This window comes from Aedes aegypti, chromosome 2 (genome assembly GCF_002204515.2).
Source record: "Aedes aegypti strain LVP_AGWG chromosome 2, AaegL5.0 Primary Assembly, whole genome shotgun sequence".
NCBI classification, from domain to species: Eukaryota; Metazoa; Arthropoda; class Insecta; order Diptera; family Culicidae; genus Aedes; species Aedes aegypti.
Genome location: NC_035108.1, coordinates 219,168,650 through 219,189,119, shown reverse-complemented (window position 1 = coordinate 219,189,119; position 20,470 = coordinate 219,168,650). Strand labels below are relative to the sequence as shown.

General features: G+C 37.3%; 2 protein-coding genes across 5 annotated transcripts in view; one reads left to right on the top strand and one right to left on the bottom strand.

Moving 5' to 3' along the window:
- Positions 1-8,853, bottom strand: part of LOC5569579 (dipeptidyl peptidase 4) — a 66,324-nt gene extending 57,471 nt beyond the window's left edge. For 2 of the 4 annotated variants that reach the window (XR_002500326.1, XR_002500325.1), the window contains exon 1: positions 8,391-8,832. The gene's annotated coding sequence lies outside the window, so the exon portion shown is untranslated. Of the gene's footprint in view, positions 1-8,390 lie in introns of all 4 variants that reach the window. The other 2 variants (XM_021844039.1, XM_021844042.1) reach the window with 2 other exon arrangements.
- A 114-nt stretch (positions 8,854-8,967) lies between these two features.
- LOC110676380 lies at positions 8,968-10,873 on the top strand. The gene has a single exon (XM_021844043.1). It carries the CDS (start codon positions 9,431-9,433, stop codon positions 10,334-10,336), a length of 906 nt encoding a protein of 301 aa, XP_021699735.1. The 5' UTR covers positions 8,968-9,430; the 3' UTR covers positions 10,337-10,873.
- The last annotated feature ends 9,597 nt before the right edge of the window (positions 10,874-20,470 follow it).

Below are 20,470 nucleotides of genomic sequence, written 5' to 3'. Positions count from 1 at the left end.
TTCCCAAGTTGATTGGTCCGAAGTACACCAGTGCTCTGATGTAGACAGTGCAGTAACATGCTTTAATGCCATTATTCATAATTACATTGCTGAAACAGTTCCGCTGAACAGACCGCCAAGAAAACCGGCTTGGTCTAACCGACATCTTGGTGTCCTCCGACGTCGACGTGATAAATTGCTTCAACAATACAATCGTCAAAAATGTGCACATTTCAAACGACAGTTGGACGAGGCTAGTCGTATATACCGTGGATACAATCGCTTTCTGTACAAAAATTATGTCTCCAGGAAGCAGAATGATCTTCGTCGGAATCCGAAGAGTTTTTGGAACTTTGTCAACTCAAAACGGAAAGAGCACGGCCTTCCAACAACAATGCACCGAGGAGATGTTTTCACAAGCAGTCAAGATGAAAAGTGTGCGCTTTTTGCACAGCAGTTTTCAAGCGTTTTCGTTGGCCGCATTCCTACTGTTCAGGATACTGAAGCTGCCACTTGTATAGTGCCACGTGACGTTGTTGACCTTGATATCTTTCATGTCAATGAATCAATGGTTTATGCTGCATTACAGAAGCTTAAATTATCGAATTGCCCTGGACCTGATGGTATTCCATCCTGCATCTTTAGAAAATGCGGTGCTTCTTTGGTGGCTCCACTGGTAAGCATTTTTAACAAATCGCTGCAATCGCAACTGTTTCCAACTGCTTGGAAAACATCCTACATGCGGCCGGTATTCAAGAAGGGCGATAAGACCGATTTTGCCAACTACCGTGGAATAACATCCCTTTCAGCAGGTGCGAAATGCTTGGAAACCATTGTTAATAAAGTAATGTTCAGCTCGTTCTGTTGCTATATTAGTGAGGCTCAACACGGCTTCTTCCCTAGGCGGTCGGTAGAAAGTAACTTGGTTGATTTTACTTCGACCTGCATTAGGTCCATGGATAATGGAGCGCAAATAGACGCTGTTTACACGGATATCAAGGCTGCCTTTGACACTGTGAACCACGAGATTCTGTTGGCGAAATTACTCCGACTCGGTGTTTCAACACGAATGTGTAATTGGCTGCAATCGTACCTTAGAAACAGGAGTCTCTGTGTGAAGGTTGGATCTACTGTATCGCATCCTTTTCACCCTGCATCTGGGGTACCGCAGGGCAGCAACCTGGGACCCTTATTGTTTTCGCTGTTCTTCAATGATGTGACTATCGTTCTTGCAAATGGCGGTTTGTTAATCTACGCAGACGACCTAAAAATTTTCCTCGTCGTGAGAACTGAAGCGGACTGCAGAGACCTCCAGGAGCTATTGAACCAGTTCGCACGCTGGTGTACCATGAATTTCCTGGCTGTTAGCGTTTCCAAATGCTGTGTGATTTCATACCGTCGCTGTAAATCACCAATTTTGTACGATTACAATATAAATGGTCAGGAACTCGAACGTGTGGACAAGGTCAAAGATCTGGGCGTTTTGTTGGATTACAGATTGACATTTAAACTGCATTATGCCACTATCATTGACAAGGCGAACCGTCAACTGGGCTTCATCTTAAAAATTACAAAAGAATTCAACGACCCGATGTGTCTGCGTTCCTTGTACTGTTCTCTGGTTAGATCCATTTTAGAATTTGCTTCTATAGTATGGTCACCTTATGAGGCAGTGTGGATAACCAGAATAGAAGCAGTTCAGCGTAAGTTTGTGAGACATGCTTTGAGGGATCTACCGTGGCGTGATCCGTTGAACTTGCCTCCTTACGACCATCGTTGCAGATTGCTGGGACTGGAACCGCTGCACGTCCGGCGCAAAAATAGCCGAGCTGTTTATGGATCGAAAATTGTTCGTACGGAGGTTGATTGTCCTGCTTTGCTTCAACATGTGTAATTTTATGCTCCAGAGCGCGTACTACGGACAAGGCAACTGATCCAGATAGCTTCCAGGAATACTGGTTATGGAGCAAATGATCCGTTAAATTCCATTTGCAATGAATTCCGACAAGCTTATGGTGTATTTGATTTTAACTTGACGACAAATACTTTTAGACAACGCTTAAGCAGAACACGTTTTATAAATTGACTATGTTTACATTTTTTATTGTGTTAGTATTAGTATTTCATTAAGACCATGATGTCCGATGGAAGTAATCAAATAAATAAATAAATAAATCTGCCAAGAACACTTCAAATCGCTAACTTAAAAAGCATAAAAGTTGGCAAAACTATTTCCGTATTATGTTGGACCACCCTGATGTCACTTATTATCAAAATGTAGTCCACATCATATGTAATAATTATGCCGATGACACTTTTGTACTAAAAATCATCTTCATGGTCATTTTTTTCTCCTAATTCATTGATCTGACCCAATGTGCAATGTGAGTAATTCTTCTTGATTGACGAAAAACTATGAGAATTCTCTTATCACATTGGTTGCATAAGATATCGTTATTGGTGGGGCTTAGATTTATTAAAATTAAACTATTTCGTTTTTTCTAATCTAAATAATTTCTGGTAAAACGTTAACAATGTATGTCAATATAAGATTAGAACTTAAAATTTACCTCACCGGATTTGCATGTTTTTTTCAGTGGGAACATAAAAATTGAACTAACATAATTAAAGATATGTTTGGCCTAATTTATGAAAATTTTTCCTGCTTCTTTGAAAGTCTACAAAACGTTTATTGCTGATTGTATCAGCGAATCAAACTGAAATTATAACAACGCAAAAGTAACTACAAATCGAGCGTGCCTACAATCCATTGTTCCTTTTTTTGCGGATTGGGATAAATCTCAAGAAAAAATATCATGATAGCAACAGATGGTTACATAGTTGCGAACTGTTAAACTCTTGAATAATTATTTTAGTTATTTTGAACAGAAAATCCAATATGTTGTATGGATTTTATTTAATAATGTATCAAAAATGTTTACTATCACGAAGAAAGTTCTCGAAAATGAAGAAAATTCTCCGAAATATAGATGATTACACGTTGAGTGATCATTGTCATATTCTGTTCAAGTTGTGATAAACTGTTGCTGCAGAATACTGGTGCAATTAGAATAGTAGCGAACAATGTCTTTGTTGATATGTGTTGGTTGAGAAAAGACCCACTGGATGGTGTTAAAAAAGTTCAAAATTCTATTACTTTGCTTATTTGTAAGTATTTAAAAAGGTTTTAAAGTGCTCATGGCGAATATTTTACCGAGACCTTGTAATGGTCAAGGGTCGTTATTTGGTTTCTATGAAGCTTGTATGAAGGTTTCTTAAAATATGCAAAGCTGCTTGCAGAATAATCTTTGCATTATTAATCTGCTAAGGAAATACATGACCTATTTTTGAAAATAAATCCTCCCAGAATATTATGTCGTTTGGAGATACCCGAATAAGTCATTCAAATTGTTTGATAATCTTCTGTATTGGTTTTCTATGTAATCTTTATCATGCTACACGAAACATCTTCGACAACTTTTTATTTTGAATCTTATCAGCCACGTGATATATTTTTTTGTGTAAAGATCAATTTTAAAAAGTTTATTATTGGAAATATGCATTTTTGCCGCCTAGCAAGGTTCTTAGTGGAATCTAGATGATCTTAGAAAAATCCTGCATTATCTGTAGTGGAATTCAAACGTGACTATTGGCTTTACCAGCCACATATTATTAAATCTCTCATTTCGAGGACTTAAATTTGTATGAGGGGCGTGAGTTGTTCGTAAAACTTCAAAAGGGGATGCTACTCAAAAAAGGTTGGGAGCCACTGCTCTAGATGGTATGCAATAGTGATGCTCAATGGCTGTTCAGTGCGATTATCGACTAAATTATACACTCTTAAAATAATGAAAATTACTGTGGACGTAATTCTGGTTCTGACTGAATGACACACTCTGTTAAAAATGATGAAGATTACACTTTATTTATGCGATTTAAACATGACGTCATGTAAATTTAAGTCTGAAATCATGTGAAAATATGTTGTATGTCATGTAACCACACAGAATCCTGCTAGATTACATGATATATGTACCCAGTGGTGTGTCTGTCTGTCCGAGATTTTTGAGATTTTCGCGATGTAGTGTGTTCCGTGTAATAGTTTGTTCGAAAAAACCAAGAAGGTGTTTGAGTATTCGTAAGCATCGCCACCCATCGCCCACTGGACAGCATGCAGCCACATCGAAACAAGTTCCGCTACTCACCACCAGACATCGCTGGACGAGCAGAATGGGCGGCCATTGGGGGTGGTGTAGAAGGAGCCATGATGGGGCGAATTTAGGAAACTGCGGAAAACTCTAGGTCGAGGGCTCTGAAAAGGATATCCACCATTGCTCTGGATCATTATCGAGCCAAATATTAAGCAAGATAGACGTCTGTCGGAAGTTAAGGAAATTTGTAAAGAGTAGAAAGAGTTGTGAAAAGAGTAGAAGATAGTGGATAGTGTGAATTATTGGAAGCATCCAGGTAACAGACCCTCGACAAGAGCCCCCATTCGTCCCCATAATTAAAACACCCCCCCATTTGTCCTCCAAATACCCGCAGGACCCTTGGTTTTATCCTTAGAGTACCCTTAGTGACCTTGGAGTAACCTTGGCCGTTGCCTTGCCGTAGGCTGGAGTGCGCGTAGTAGACCCGAAGACCTTGATTGGTCCTACCGCCTCGAAGTGCGCTGCAGTGCTCGTCCGTTACACCCGAGACTGCCAAACGAGCGAGGAAGTGCCTTCTGTCGCAGCTGTGCACGCCATTTTGTTAGCAGCGACGCTACACCTTCAAGCCAAGGCCCAGTAAGGTGAAGACAGGAGGAAGGAAGTAAGGAGAGGAGCCGCGGTCGCAGCCCAACCGAGGAGAGGAGCGAACCGGCGGCGACGAAGCAAGGTGTGGTAGCGGAACGAAGAAGGGGCCCCGCCACCAGAAGAAGAGAAGAAGAGGAAGTGGAAGGTAGGAGATAGGCTGTAAGGAAGTGGGATGAAATACCTGTGTGCAAGAAAAGGTAATAAAGTGGGTTTAAGTGTCGCAAAGTGGATATTCAAGCGTTTTCTTGGTCGCGGATTATCACGCGCATATGCCGACCCTGAGGCTGTGTAGAAGGGGGTCTCATTGATGCCGGATAGGGGGCTGCCCCATTAGTTACATATAATTGAAATTTACATGACATATCATGTAAATCATGTAAATGATATTCCACGCTCCAATTATGTACATTATATGTCTCAGAAATTTACACGTTTCGTTCGAACTGTGCATGATGTTTGCGATGGAACGACATGAAAACGTGTCTTTGGAGATGAATTGAACAAAAACAAATGTAACTTTACATGTTAAATGACACGAAAACTAAAACGATATTTCCCGAATCAGACATAAAAGTATTTAAAATTTATGTGCATCCCAAAAAATGTAAACCTACAAAACCTCTAAAGAGAATGCATGTTGTTATGTAAAAGTTAGTTTAAAACCTATTTTTTTGTCTCGGCGTGTATTTTTTTTCAGTGTCGTGTAATTTGCAGAACGGATGATGCAATTTTAAGAACGGATGTAGAATAACGTCAACAGGTTAGCATCTTGAATTTGCATCTAACCGAACTTAATTTTACATGATAGCTTCCAAAAGGGCAGGCATCCAGGAAAATTTTCAAACACGTGAAAATAAATCAAATTTGATGCATTTTTATTAGAAATTCCGGATGTTTTGTGTATCTTCTCTTCTTTCTAAGTAATTTATTTATAATTATTTATGTACCTCTCTTTTTTCTAAGTAATTTATTTATAATTCACAAAACTATTTCTTGGCTTTGTTTCGAACAAGAGGCGTCAAACCAAAAAAAAAAGTTAAAGCTAACGCATATTTGACAACTTTGAATCAATTTTATCAACCAATAAAATAAGATCCACTTAGAGTCTTACGTTGAAATTGTGACTGTTACACTGAACAGAATCACATTTTATTCGACGTTTGCTCCAAGAGGTCAGAGAGAAGAGAATGGGTCAAAACATAATTTGAAATATCTCAGCAAATATTTGAAATATTTATGTATATTTTTAATGCTGTGTTCTTTCCAGATGTAACAAGTAGTTGACGCCGTTTTAAATTACTCAATAGCATCAAACTTCAAAAAAAAAAATGATTGTCCTGCTTTGTTATTAATGCATATAAATTCTAGTTTTGTTGACCCAATGTCTAAATGGGGTGAGAATAAGACGATTTTTGTACATTAATGAATCAGAGTAAAATAACGAATTTGGAATGTACTGAAATGAATATTGCAAGACAAATACGAGAGTTATCCAACAATCGACTTGGACATATTTGTTTTGATCTATTCTAACCAGTGGCGTAGCTAGGGCAGGGGACACTGTACAGAAACAAATTTGAGGAGATGCTTTATATTGTATATGTCATTTATTTTGCGTTAAAGCATAAGAAATCAACAAAGGAAATGTTTTTCAGAATGTGTTGAAATTACACACACGATGTGTTGGTCCACAAAAGATCTATTTTGTGCAAATTGTGCTCAATGTTATGTAAATTCGTTGAAGCATGTTGATTTTCATCACCAATATTCACTCAATCAGGATTTTCTTGCTAGACATTTTTTAAAGCGGTTCCGTGGAGAAAAAGGTCTGAGGCCAATGCTAATATCTGTGCATTCTGTACACCAGTTTGATTTGACCGATTTGAACCAATTTGAATAATTTAATAAGAAATCATAATACATAGAAACTAATAATTCATACACTCCCGTGCATAAGTTTGGGTTCACCCCCTAAAAAACATGCAAAAGTGTTCTGTCCATATCTCTGTAAATATACGTCCAATTGAAACTCTCTAAGCCGCATTCGAAAGGCAAAGAGTTATTCTTACTTCGTATGTATTTTTCCAAAAACATCTTTTGAATTTTGTATACTACATTTTTACTTAAAGTTGTGACATTTTGCAAAAAACACACTGAAAAATCATATCTAATATTCTCAGCATTGGATCGACCAAAATTTTTAATCAAAGTGTCATTAGAATCGTAATCTTATATTCTTTGAAGAGCACTCACGAAATTTTTGCGGAAAAATCTGATAACTATTCAAAATCAATGAAACAGTCATTCAAGTCATCGTGCAAAAGTTTGGGTTCACCCCTCAGTATGGTGTATCGTGCAAAAGTTTGGGTTCACCAAACTTCATTTTGAATACTTTCCAGATTTTTCCACCAAAATTTCGTGGGGTCTCCCCAAAGAATATGAGATTACGATTCTAATGACACTCCGATTTAAAATTTTGGTCGATCCAAAGCTGAGGAAATTAGATATGATTTTTCAGTGTGTTTTTAAAAAAATGTCACAACTTTAAGTAAAATTTAGTATACAAAATTCAAAAAAAGTTTTTGGAAAAATACATTCGAAGTAAGAATAACTCTTTGCCTTTCGAATGCGGCTTGAAGAGTTTCAATTGGACGTATATTCACAGATATATGGACAGAATACTTTTGTATGTTTTTAGGGGGTGAACCCAAACTTATGCACGGGAGTGTATATATTATATTCATATATTCAATAAATAACTCATTATTCAGACATCCATTCTAATTGCTACCTTCAGCAGTTATGGTGAAGGGACACTTGAGAAAAGATTCAAAACTTTTCGTATCCCCAAAATTGTAATGATGAGCTATAAGTCCAAATGTTGAAAATTACATTACATCCATGTTCAAATTTTAAATAAAAAAAAACTTTCTTCCAAGTCATTTTACAGTTTCTGAAGCTTTTTATCAATAAAAACTTTTAAATTTGACTCACAATTTTCAGAAGCATAGCTCAATATAATATTTCTCTTGCAGCACAATTGCGGAAGACTCCATTTAATATATTATTATCACCTGCGAATATTTAAGCTCAGAAATATATGCAATTAGTCTTACATTTACTGCTTCAAAATCAACTTCACGGCGTGGCAATAGTAATAAATTAACAATACCTTAACGTGAACAAATTTAGAACAGCTCATGTTATCCATGCCTGTATTATAGAGTTAGACTATCCTTGAAATTTATTTCGTTTCATTCGATGCAAAATTTGACACTATGTCCTTCGTGTATACGGCTAGCTCTACTGGTGGAACTTAAAACATCCTCTCGTTGTTGTATAATTTCCAACAAATAATTCAAATGCGAGGTTTTCAGCTGTGCCATCTATCTCACGCTTTTCTTTTCGAAATGAGAATTTAGACAAGCTTTGCCTGATCCAGTATTCGTTTCATCAGGAAACAACCATCCTGAGCAAAATTTCCCTGTCACTAGAACATTTCTTCTCCAGCACAGATATATCCTTTTTCAATGGCCGCACACTTTTCATACTTGATGCATAAACCGAAATTTGGGACGGTCTCTCCGACAGAGGAGATTTGAACTTTTTAATTACCGATTTCATTGGAGTGCCGCACACCTTCAACACCGACACTTATTTCAGACTGACAAATTTGATTATTTTTCACTACATCCACTTTTCCGAGTCCACCAATTTTTTTGCTTCATATTGTTATCGATGGCTGAAGTCACCTCATATTCGAAGTTGTTTTTAGCACACTCGCACCCATGTGATTTATTTTTGGTGTTACATTACATATTCCCACAATCATTAAAGCGTTCACTATATCGATATCGAACTCGCGAGCACTTGCAATTTTTGACGAGTTTTTTTATGACGAAGACATTAATGTTGAGAACTTAGGTGCATTGGCAAACTTTTTCCGCTTGCGTTGAGCGAAAGCATTCTAAAATTATAATCCGTACAAATAAAAAGGTGAAAACATCAGAGTATCGGTATTCCGGATCAACAAACAGCAAAATAGAATGTCACTCGTCTCATAATTTGAAACATAACTATTTTCACACGGGCCAAACGCATGAAAAATACTCAAGCAAACATTAATGCAGAGCATGCGCATAAAATCCTTTGACGCCAGGAAATTTGGCTGATTTTGAAGACTGGGATTTGAATATTTTGCACGGAAAGCAACATTTTGTTCATCATACCATAAATTACCGTTACAATGCTATAAAACAATATTAATACTAAGATTTTTTTTAAGTGAAATATCCGAATTTCAAAACTTTAAAAAGCTTCAAATATTGCGTTGACTTCCCTGGGCATAGAGTAGCAATGTCAGTTCACTCTCAGCGATCGTGGCAATCGGACGTTCGTTCAGTTTCTCCTCGTTTCGTGTACGATCAGTGAAGCTATTGGTCATTTTCAGCTACCTGCACAAAGAGTGGACCGCACCATTGTGTTGAAAGTGCATTGTTAAAGAACAAAGTTGCTCGGATACTTGTGTGTATTTCGGTGGTTGACCTTGATATTTTTTTGTGATCCTCAGCTGTAGAACCTTAAGCCTTTGCAGCTAAGTGTATTCAGGTGAAAGGCTAGTGGCAGACACCTAGGTGCCTGCCACGACCAGTGCGATGGCCTCAGGGCCATCCCCTGGGGCGGGAAGTCTATACGATCCCCCTGACAAAAACTCTCAACAAATGAATTGGGCAAAATCGGTTAATGATGTACCACAGACGGTTGATGGTAGCTTTGCTGGCAGACGTGTTCCAGAATGGATGGATCCACTCAATGGTGAATTATCGATACTAGTGATGGCACCGGCGCAAGAACAAGGCACACTTCCAGATAACCCTTGGTTAGTCAGAAAATCCATTGAAAGTTCTGTCGGTAACATCGAGGACGCCCGACCCGAGAATAGAGGAGCCAGGTACATCCTGAAGGTGAGACAGGTTAAACAAGTTCAAAAATTATTGAATCTGCGGGAGCTCACTGATGGTACTAAAGTTAAGATCGATTTTCATCAAACCTTAAACATCAGGAAATGTACAGTATCATGCCCATATGGTCTCTCGATGACTGACAACGAGTTGCTTGAAGAACTTCAGTCTCAGCGAGTTGTTGAGGTAAAGCGTTTTTTGAGACGGGATCCAAAAAATAAAGATAATCTGCTCCCAACACCAACATGCTTGATTTCGGTCCAGGGAACTACACTACCGGAGTTTTTCTACTTCGGATACGTCAGAGTTAAAACTAGAGCATACTATCCAAATCCTCTACAATGTGGAAAATGCTACCGATTCGGCCATACTAAACGCAATTGCCAAGAAGGGTCCATCTGTCCGGAATGCTCACTTGAGCATGAATATAATCATCCTTGTCTTGCTGAAGCCCATTGTGTTAACTGCAAAGGGCCACATAGCGCTCGAGCAAGGGAATGCCCAGTCAAAATGGCGGAATCGAAGATAGTACGTATCAAGGTCGACGAAGATGTATCATACCCAGAAGCACGTAAGCGATATGACATGAGACAGAAATAATCTATTCAAGAGAGGCTGGAAGCACCAAAAGGACCTGAGCTAGTGAAGTTGCTAGAACTGAAGGACCAAGAAATCGCAAATCTCCGGCGATTACTCGAGAAGTTAATCAACGAAGTAGCAGAATTGAAGAAGGACAAAATCGGACAATCTTACATTTCTCAGCGCACCGGAAAAACTCAAGAAGGATCTCTGAGCAGTCAGGAAGAAAATCTGCAAGACGAATCGCAATACATGGAAACCGAAGTGAGGACGGATAACAAAACTACGAAACGACGTCAACCAAACTCGATTCCAAACTCTCCTAACGGTAATCGTATGGCTCCACCAACAAAGAAATTGTTGGAAAATGGTAAAGATCAAACTAACAATCGCTTACTAACATCGTCTAACGATAGTAAACTTGATTTTTCTCGGATAGACATATCACCTGATCGTGATATGGATACAGATCAGGCTTAAAGATAACAACTGTCAGTAGTCTATCAGCTTCAATATTATTTCAACATCATTTTCAACCCATCAACTAACGATTCTAATACCAACAGTTCAAATCAAGATTCAGAACAAAACAGTACCACTGATAGACTAACACCATCTTCAACCACTCCATCATTACCTTATAAATCTTTGGCATTTAAATGGAACGTAAAAGGGTATCGTGCAAGAAAGGCTGAGCTTGCTCTGTTAATAAGTAAACATCGACCTTATGTTGTATGTTTACAGGAAACAATTTGTACTGCCAACTGCTCAAGCTTCTCTTCAGAGTATACAGTAATTTGTGAACCACCCACGCAACAATCCGGCTGGGGCGGAGTTGCTATAGCCGTTCTGAAAGATTTACCTTTTACAAAAGTCTCACTACAAACAAAATTGCAAGCCATTGCAGTAACGTTGGAAGTTCCAACTAAGAAAACTTATGTTTCGTTGTATATTCCACCTTCTTTCTGTAATGACGGATTGAAGGAAGAATTGTTCAAACTAGTTCAGCAAATTCCTAAACCTTTCATAATCATGGGGGATTTCAATGCTCACTCGGAAATCTGGGGCTGCTCCGATACTGACTTGAGAGGCCGTATAGTGGTATCTATGCTGGCTGAATATGAACTTGATTTATTGAATGATGGCTCATCAACTTTTCTTAGTTTGTCCAATGCTGCACAATCAGCAATAGATTTGACGATTTCCTCAGAGAGATGTACTAGCGTCTTATGGCAAACAATTGAAGATCAACATGGAAGTGATCATTTTCCAATATTACTAAAGGCATCGAATATACAAACAACACAAAGCACATCTCGAAGATGGAAATATGTCGAGGCAGACTGGAAGGAGTATCAGAGTAGAATAGTTTCAGTACTAGATCCCAAAATCAATTATACCGCTGAAAAGTTGTCTGAATTAATATTCAACGTGTCATTGTCTTGTATTCCAAGAACAGCGGGACAAGTTAGATCGAAAAGGGTCCCATGGTGGAACGAAGAAGTCTCTCTTGCGGTTAAAAAAAGGAGAAAAGCTCTACGTGCCCTACGTAAAATGAAAAAAGAAGACCCCCGAATCCCCACCGCATTGCAAACATTCAGAACTGAACGTAACAATACGCGGAAAACAATTGAAAAAGCAAAACAAGAAAGCTGGAAGAATTTTGTAGAAAATCTTAACTCTGAATCTTCGGCATCTGATGTTTGGCGTAAGGTTGGTGCCTTGCAAGGCCGATATAGGATTCCGAAGTTTTATATTAAGTCAAACGGAGAAATTACTGATGATCTAAAAAAGATAGCTGATGTTTTGGCTGATCATTACATGGATGTCTCGAACCAAAGTAATTCCGAATCAAACACGTCTATAAGCGAAACATCTTCAGTAAGCACTGAAGAGGAAATCGCAGACGATGAGGTCGATTTAGCTACTGACATCAATGCTGATTTTACGCTAGAGATGAATTAAATTGGGCTTTGGACAAGTGCACTAGTAAAGGTACTGGTATAGACGGGATAGGATACCCTCTACTAAAGAATTTGCCATTCGAAGGTAAATGTGCATTGCTAGCCACATTCAATAGCATATGGGAATCAGGTAAGATTCCAGAAATTTGGAAACAAGCTATAGTTGTGCCAATTCCCAAAGACACTAGGCGAGAAGGTAACCCAGAAGAATACCGACCAATCTCTCTGATTAGTTGCATGGCTAAAGTGCTTGAAAGGCTTATTAACAGACGACTTATTTATAAGCTAGAACATAAAGGATGGCTAAACCCGATGCAATTTGCCTTTCGTGCAGGTTTGGGGACCGATGTGTATTTTGCGGAGCTAGAAGGATTTCTGGATGATCCTATAAAACATGGAAAACATTGTGAACTCCTCTCAATCGATATTTCTAAAGCGTATGACATAGTAAATAGACAAATATTGATCGAACGATTAAAGGAACTGCAGTTGGGAAGGCGAATGTTCAATTACTTGGAAGACTTTTTGAGGGATAGAACTTTCAAAGTTAAAATTAGTTCAGTAGAATCGACCGTTCGTACTACATCGCGAGGAATACCACAAGGTTCAGTTATTTCAGTTTCGCTTTTTCTGATTGCATTGGAACCTCTATTCGATGTCATCCCTAAAAAGGTTAAGATATATGTTTACGCAGATGATATTCTTCTGGTTGGATATGGTTCTTATAGGAAGTGCTTGCGAGCTAAAATGCAATCTGCTGCTGAATGTGCCTTCGAATGGTTATTGTCAGTCGGATTTAATGTTTCCGTACCAAAATGCCAGCTCTTGCATGTGTGTAATAGTCGCCGTCACCGTGGAGCTATTCCAAATATAACACTGAATAATATTACTATACCAGTTGTGAACCGAATGAAAATACTTGGGCTAATCCTGGACAGTGAACTGAACTTTGAAAGTCATGCAAAGTCAAGAAGACAATCAGCCTCCCGAAAACTGAATGTTCTTAAAATATTGTCAGGAAGGAAACGAGCAAATCGTGAAACTCTAATTAAACTAGTGCACAGTTTAGTAGTTCCCCGTTTGCTTTACGGCTTTACTTTAGCTGGAAGAAACAAGGAGAAGATTTTGCCCATTATCAGCCCTATGTACAACAAAGCAGTACGAATAGCATCTGGTGCCTTTCCTACAAGCCCTATCAAAGCTATAATGTGTGAGGCGGGTCAACTGCCGTTCGAATACCTCGCTAATTTGAATGAAGCAAAAACTGCTATACGCCTCCTTGAAATGGAGAGAACCTCCCCTGATTTGCCTATCATCCGTAGAACTAAACTTTGGTTCTCGTTAATTACAAACGTAGATTTTCCAAAAATCACTCGAGCGTGGAGGTTAGGACCTCCACGCTGGGATCGTCGAACACTGAAAGTAGATTGGTCCATTCAAAGCAACGTAAAAGCGGGAGACAGTTCTGGAAAAATAATGGCATTTTATAGAGAGCTAGTAAATGAAAAATATCCAATGTACGATAAGATTTATACAGATGGATCCAAGGGCCAGGGACGTACAGGATATGGAGTCTATTCGAATAATAATAAAACATGCGGTAGGATAAAAGATGAATGTTCGGTTTACTCAGCTGAGATTATGGCAGTTTGTACAGCAATACGAAGCGTTGAACGGAATCAAAAGGCGGTAATCTTTTCCGATAGTGCTAGCACTCTTAAAGCTTTAGAAAAAGGGTTTTCCAAAAATCCATGGATTCAAGCTTGTAAAAATGCTTGTGAGGGGAAAGATATTTCTTTTGCTTGGATTCCAGGAAATTCTGGGATCGCTGGCAATGAAGCGGCAGATTTTTTGGCAAAGAAAGGTAGATATTCAGAATTAACTTATGATAAACTTACCAGGCAAGATGCAAATAGATTTATTAAAGGAAAAATATGGGAAGCTTGGCAGTTGGAGTGGGCCTCATCTAATCCAAAAACAAAGTTGAATTTAGTTAAAGAAAACGTGAAGAAATGGAATGACAGATGCAATCAATATGATCAAAAAATTATAACAAGAATGAGAATAGGTCATAGTAAACTAACACACAGTTACCTACTAACACCATATCAAGATGCACCTCGTTGTACAAAATGTTACGAATTGTTAACTATAGAACACATATTGTTAAAATGTAATACTTTAGATAAAGTACGGAAAAAACATGATATATCAGGTAACATAAGAGATATTTTGAAAAACGATATTAATGCAGAGGAAAAAATTGTAAAGTTTGCTAAGACGCTAGATATAATCAAACTGTTGTAACTGTAAATTAATATAGCCAGACGCGAATGACCAAAAGTGGTTAAAGCGTCTTTAATAATAATAAAAAAAAGAGTAGCAATGTGTTTGTCAGGCGATATGGGATAATGGCAACTTTGACTCCGAAGACTCTCAGCAAATAGCTGTGGAAGTACATTGACACCTCCATTTACGTAATTCTGGCAACGTAATACTACGTAAATTGAACATGTATGCATTTGAGTCTACGCAGCTTTCATTTAGCACAATACTTATGAATGTTTTGTAAACTCAGATCATTGAAGGTTGTGATAAACCAAGGGAACATCTTACTAGGCATGTGTTACACAGGGTTCTCAAACCAGACTATTTTTGTTAGATGCAGATGTCGAAATATGAAAAAACCCAAAGCCTTTCGATGATGTAGCGAGGGAGGGGCACTGAAAGGGGCAATTTTGTACGTATATATTATCCCTGGGTAAGTGGGACCTCCCGTCATAGATCATTAAAGAAAAGTTTTTCAAGGGATGCTTCCAGAAAGTTGAAGATACAATGATACGGAACAGTACAAAAAAATTACATTTTTATTACGATGTGTTACATGGAACAGTTGTCAATTCAGCGTCATTTTCAACTCGTATGATAAAGTGTGACACGTTTCATGCTTTGCATTAGCACATAATAAAATAATTGTGTTATCGAATCAAATTACCATTAGTAAGCAACATTTTTAAGTATGATTCTAGGGTCTAACTTACCCCGAAATATCTTTATTATCGGGGAAAGTGGGATCTAGCAAAACAAGCATCACAATCAAAACTTTTCCGACACGTTTTGAACATTTTCCTAGTGAGTAGCATTAAAACATTCAAACAAATAAGTTTCACCTAGAAAGATCAATCTCAAATAACGTAATTGTTTAAGAGGGAGAAAAAGTTTCTAACATTTCTATTTTTTTTTCTTTTTCTAGTTTTTAAATAAGAATTCAAAATTGAGCAAAGACATAGATTAAGTTTAAAATGTATCGTTAGAATGATTATTTTATATTTGTATTAAACTTTATTTGTTATTTCTACTAAATTTAGTAGTCACGGAAAACCAATTTCATGTCATGAAGTGGTTCTGCTATGTAATAACAGCCCATATTTACCATTTCGTCAATTATTGAAAATTTGCGTGTTACTTTTCAATTAACAATTTATAAATGATATATTTTGAACATGTTCTATTCCTCATAACGCTTTTAGTGATGAATTTTCAGCTAATATTAAGTGCAATGTTACTTACCATTACATGTAAGTTTTCTTCCTAAAACGTTACGTACTTGATCCCTTATGCACATGAAATTATTTTTTTCAATATTTATTACCGAGATTTATAGCCCTGGGCTAGTTCGAGGCCAACGGCTTTCCATCTCTTCCGAAGGAAGTTGTCACTATGACCTTTATGTCAAAAGTGACTATCTCAGGGATGGGATTCGACCCCAAGTCCTCGGCTTGAGAGGCATGTGTTCAAACCACTACACCAGGGGCTCACAGGTGACTCTTAATTTATGTACCACATGATGAACCGCCCCAACGGATGATTTCAAACGAGTTGTCGTATACTGTGTAGCAAAAGGCCTTTCGCTGATTGTGAGCAGTGATGCAAATTCTCATCAGATTATCTGGGGTAGCTTGGATATTAATTTGAGAGGCTCAAGTAACATGGAATACTTAAGTAGTACAGACCTTGGATAACATAATATATCTACATCTTCATATTTTACAAGAGAGTGCTTCAGAGAAGCCCAAGCAAGCCCACGTGACGCTGTTTCAACATTGGATATTCTATGTAACTCATTGGTACTATACCAAGGAGGAAGCTTCAAAATCATTTTCAAAATTTTATTTTGAATTCTCTGCAGAGCTTTCTTCCTGTTATTACAACAGCTAGTGAATATCAAAAGCTTGTTCTTAAGACAAAGTTTTGATTTTCTATTAATAAGGGGATAGATACATTTTACATATTCATTACATTTGGCTTGAATGTCCTCAATGTGATTTTTGAAAGTTAAATTCTTATCTAGCATGAGCCTTAACTTCATCTGACCAATTTATTGGAACCCCTCTCTTCGTGACAACATGTTTACTTGAAGGATTTAAATAAAGAGCTTTTGGTTTATGTGGGAAAATTATTAGTTGAGTTTTGGAAGCATTAGGAGAAATCTTCCATTTCTGCAAGTATGAAGAAAAAATATCCAAACTTTTTGAAATCGACTACAGATGACATGCAGGCTTCGTCCTTTGGCGGAGAGGCCTGTGTCATCCGCAAACAATGATTTTTGATATCCCTGAGGTAACTCAGGTAAGTCAGATGTGAAAATATTGTATAATATTGGTCCCAAAATGCTGCCTTGGGGAACACCAGCTCTTACAGGAAGTCTTTCAGATCTGGAGTTCTGGTAATTAACCTGAAGTGTACGATTTGACAGATAACTTTGAATTATTGTATGTTGGAAAATTAAAGTTCTTTAATTTTACTATCAAAGCTTCATGAAAAACACTGTCGAATGCTTTTTTTATGTCTAGAAGAGCAAGACCAGTAGAATAGCGTTTAGATTTGTTGGAACGGATCAAATGTGTTACACGTAAGAGTTGATGAGTGGTCGAATGTGCATGGCAGAATCCGAACTGTTCATAGGCAAAAATTGGATTTTCGTTGATGTGTGCCATCATTCTGTTCAAAATAACCTTTTCAAAAAGTTTACTGATGGAGGAAAGCAAACTGATTGGACGATACCTAGAAGCTTCTGCAGGATTTTTGTCAGGTTTTAAAATTGGAACAACCTTAGCATTATTCCATTTGTCAGAAAAATATAGTATTTGAACACATTTGTTGAATATATCAACTAAAAATGATAAGCTACTTTCTGGAAGTTTCTTGATGAGGATGTAGAAAATTCCATCATCGCCAGGAGCTTTCATATTTTTTAATTTTTTAATAATAGTTCTCACTTTTTCCAAATCTCTCTCCCTGGCATTTTCGAAAACGTTCTCTTGATTGAGAATATTTTCGAACTCCTGAGTAACTTGATTTTCAATTGGACTAGTAAGTCCTAAATTAAAATTGTGCGCGCTTTTAAACTGCATAGCAAGTTTTTGAGCTTTTTCGCAATTGGTTAGTAATAATTTGTTTTCCTCTTTCAATGCCGGTACTGGCTTCTGAGGTTTTTTCAAGATTTTATATAATTTCCAAAAGGGCTTAGAGGCAGGGTCCAATTAAGAAATCTTATATTCAAAATTTTTGTTTCTTAATTGTGCAAAACGTTTCTTGATTTCTTTCTGCAAATCCTGCCATATAATTTTCATAGCAGGATCGCGAGTGCGTTAAAATTGCCTTCTCCTCACGTTTTTAAGACGGATCAAGAGTTTAAGATCATCGTCTATAATCACGGATTCAATTTTTACTTCACATTTTGGAATTGCAATGCTCCTGGCTTCAACAATGGAATTTGTTTAAGTTTCAAGAGCATTGTCAATATCAAGTTTAGTTTCTAAAGAAATGTTAACATCAAGATTAGAGTCAACATACGTTTCATATATATTCCAGTCGGCTCGTAAATAATTAAAAGTGGAGCTGATAGGATTGAGAATCGCTTCATGGGATATTTGAAATGTAATAGGGACATGCTCAGAATCAAAATCAGCATGAGTACTAATTGGCTACAAAGATGACTAGAGTCGGTTAAGACCAAATCAATCGTAGATGGATTTCTAGAAGAGGAAAAACATGTAGGGCTATCAGGGTATTGAATTGAGAAATATCCTGAAGAGCACTCATCAAATAAAATTCTGCCGTTGGAATTACTTTGAGAATTATTCCATGACCGATGTTTGGCATTAAAGTCACCAATGACAAAACATTTTGACTTATTGCGAGTCATTTTTTGCAAGTTTGGAGCAAATTAACTTGCTCTCCAGTGCATTGAAAAGGCAAATAGGCAGCTATGAAAGTATTTTTACCAAACTGTGTTTCAACTGAAATACCTAAAGTTTCAAAAACTTTAGTTTCAAATGACAAAAACAGTTGATGTTTTATACGCCTATGAATGGTGATTGCAACTCCCCCACATGCCCCATCAAGTCGATCATTGCGATAAACAAAATAGTTAGGATCTCTTTTAAGTTTGGATCCAGGTTTCAAATAAGTTTCAGTAATAACTGCTATATTTTTGTTATTTGCTGTAAGAAAATTAAACAGCTCTTTCTTTCTTTACCATTCAAAGAACGAGTTTTCCAATATATATATAAAAAATCCAATTCCAAAATATAAAATCCAATTCCAAAATATAAAAAAAAATTGGGTCCATTAAAACCTAATCCGATAACAATTTTGTTAGTAAATTTCACACCAACTCGGACAACTTCAGCCATTATGGTGGTTTCGAACAAAGCATCAATCATTTGATTCAATTGTTCAGTTAAAAATCAAAATCAGAGGCAGAAATGTCGCTAGAAGTATGTGTATTTCCTGTTGATTATTCGTTGGGATTATCCATTAATTAAGGGAATAGAAGTTTCCTGTGGTGGCAGGGGTTTTTCTATATGATTTGAAACAATTAAATCGGCATTCGATTTGCTTGGATAGATCCATTCAAAATTGAAAGATTCGAACGGCTACCGGACGGAAGAAATTAATCTTGAGAATTAGCATGATTATAATTTACCTGATGGGTATAATTCTTAAGTAAGCGATCGTTAACTGAAAAATGAGCATTGTTTGAAATTCTGCCCAGGGACTTCCGGGAACGAAAACCATAACCTTTCATCTGCCTGGAACGAGATACGCAAAGGGCTTTTTCTAAAGATTTAATATTATTTAGATCTGTTTTATTAAAGTGAACTAAATAATATTCTTGGGCAAGCTTGATTACTTGAACTGGAAAAAATCCAAGTAAATCATTTATTCCATTTTTGATCTCTTCAGGTGACTTATAGTCACTTCAGAGACCTTTCAAGTCGACTTTGAACAATCGTTCAGTTTTGGGCGGCACTTTTTGTTTTCTCACTTGAATCAGAAACGGCTTCGATTTGATGTACGGAAAATTTGTCTACAGCATCCAACTGATTGCTCATTTCGATGCAATTTTCAACATTAACCATTTCACCCTTGGAAGAAAGCACGCATTCCGGAGTGACGTTTAGTGGTAGTTTTAAGACCCACTTTTTTAGAAGGAAGTTGTGAATTCAGAGATTCGTCCTTGCTTTTGTTCGTGGTTACAACCATGTTAAATGAATGAACGAAAGAAGAAGTGACTTTCAAGAGGTGTTTTCCCAAGACGGTGTCCAAGAAGGATTATCACCGCTAGCTTTCGTTAACGGGTCCAACGAAAAATCGAAGGCACGAATCGAAACTGTTATGTCTACCTATAGGGTAACCAATATATTTTGGACCCCTATATATTTTGGACCCCTATATATTTTGGACCCCCTTGGTCATTTTCCTGCAAATTTCCCAGTTTAAATCTAAAGACCAACTCAATTTGCATGCCATTTGGAAAGATAGGACTATTCCGCACTTGCATCAACCGTTTGTACAAAGAAAATGTGTTTATTTTATCTGAAATTAATTTAATTTAATCGGTGCATCCATGCAACCGTTACAACCCGTTACACACAGAAATTAAAGCCGTCAGAAATTTCTCAAATGTAAACAAAAACTTTTTTCCAATTTCTGAACAGAAAGCGTAGAATTTGTTCGGTTTTCCGTTGTCGATCGATTGATTAGACTATGGTCAAGCATATTATACATCCAGTGTCATGGACTTTGACGCCAAACTATAAAAAAATGGCGGGGGTCCAAAATATATACTTTGACGGTCCAAAATGTATTGGTGTGTCCAAAATAATGAAAAACAGTGCTTCAC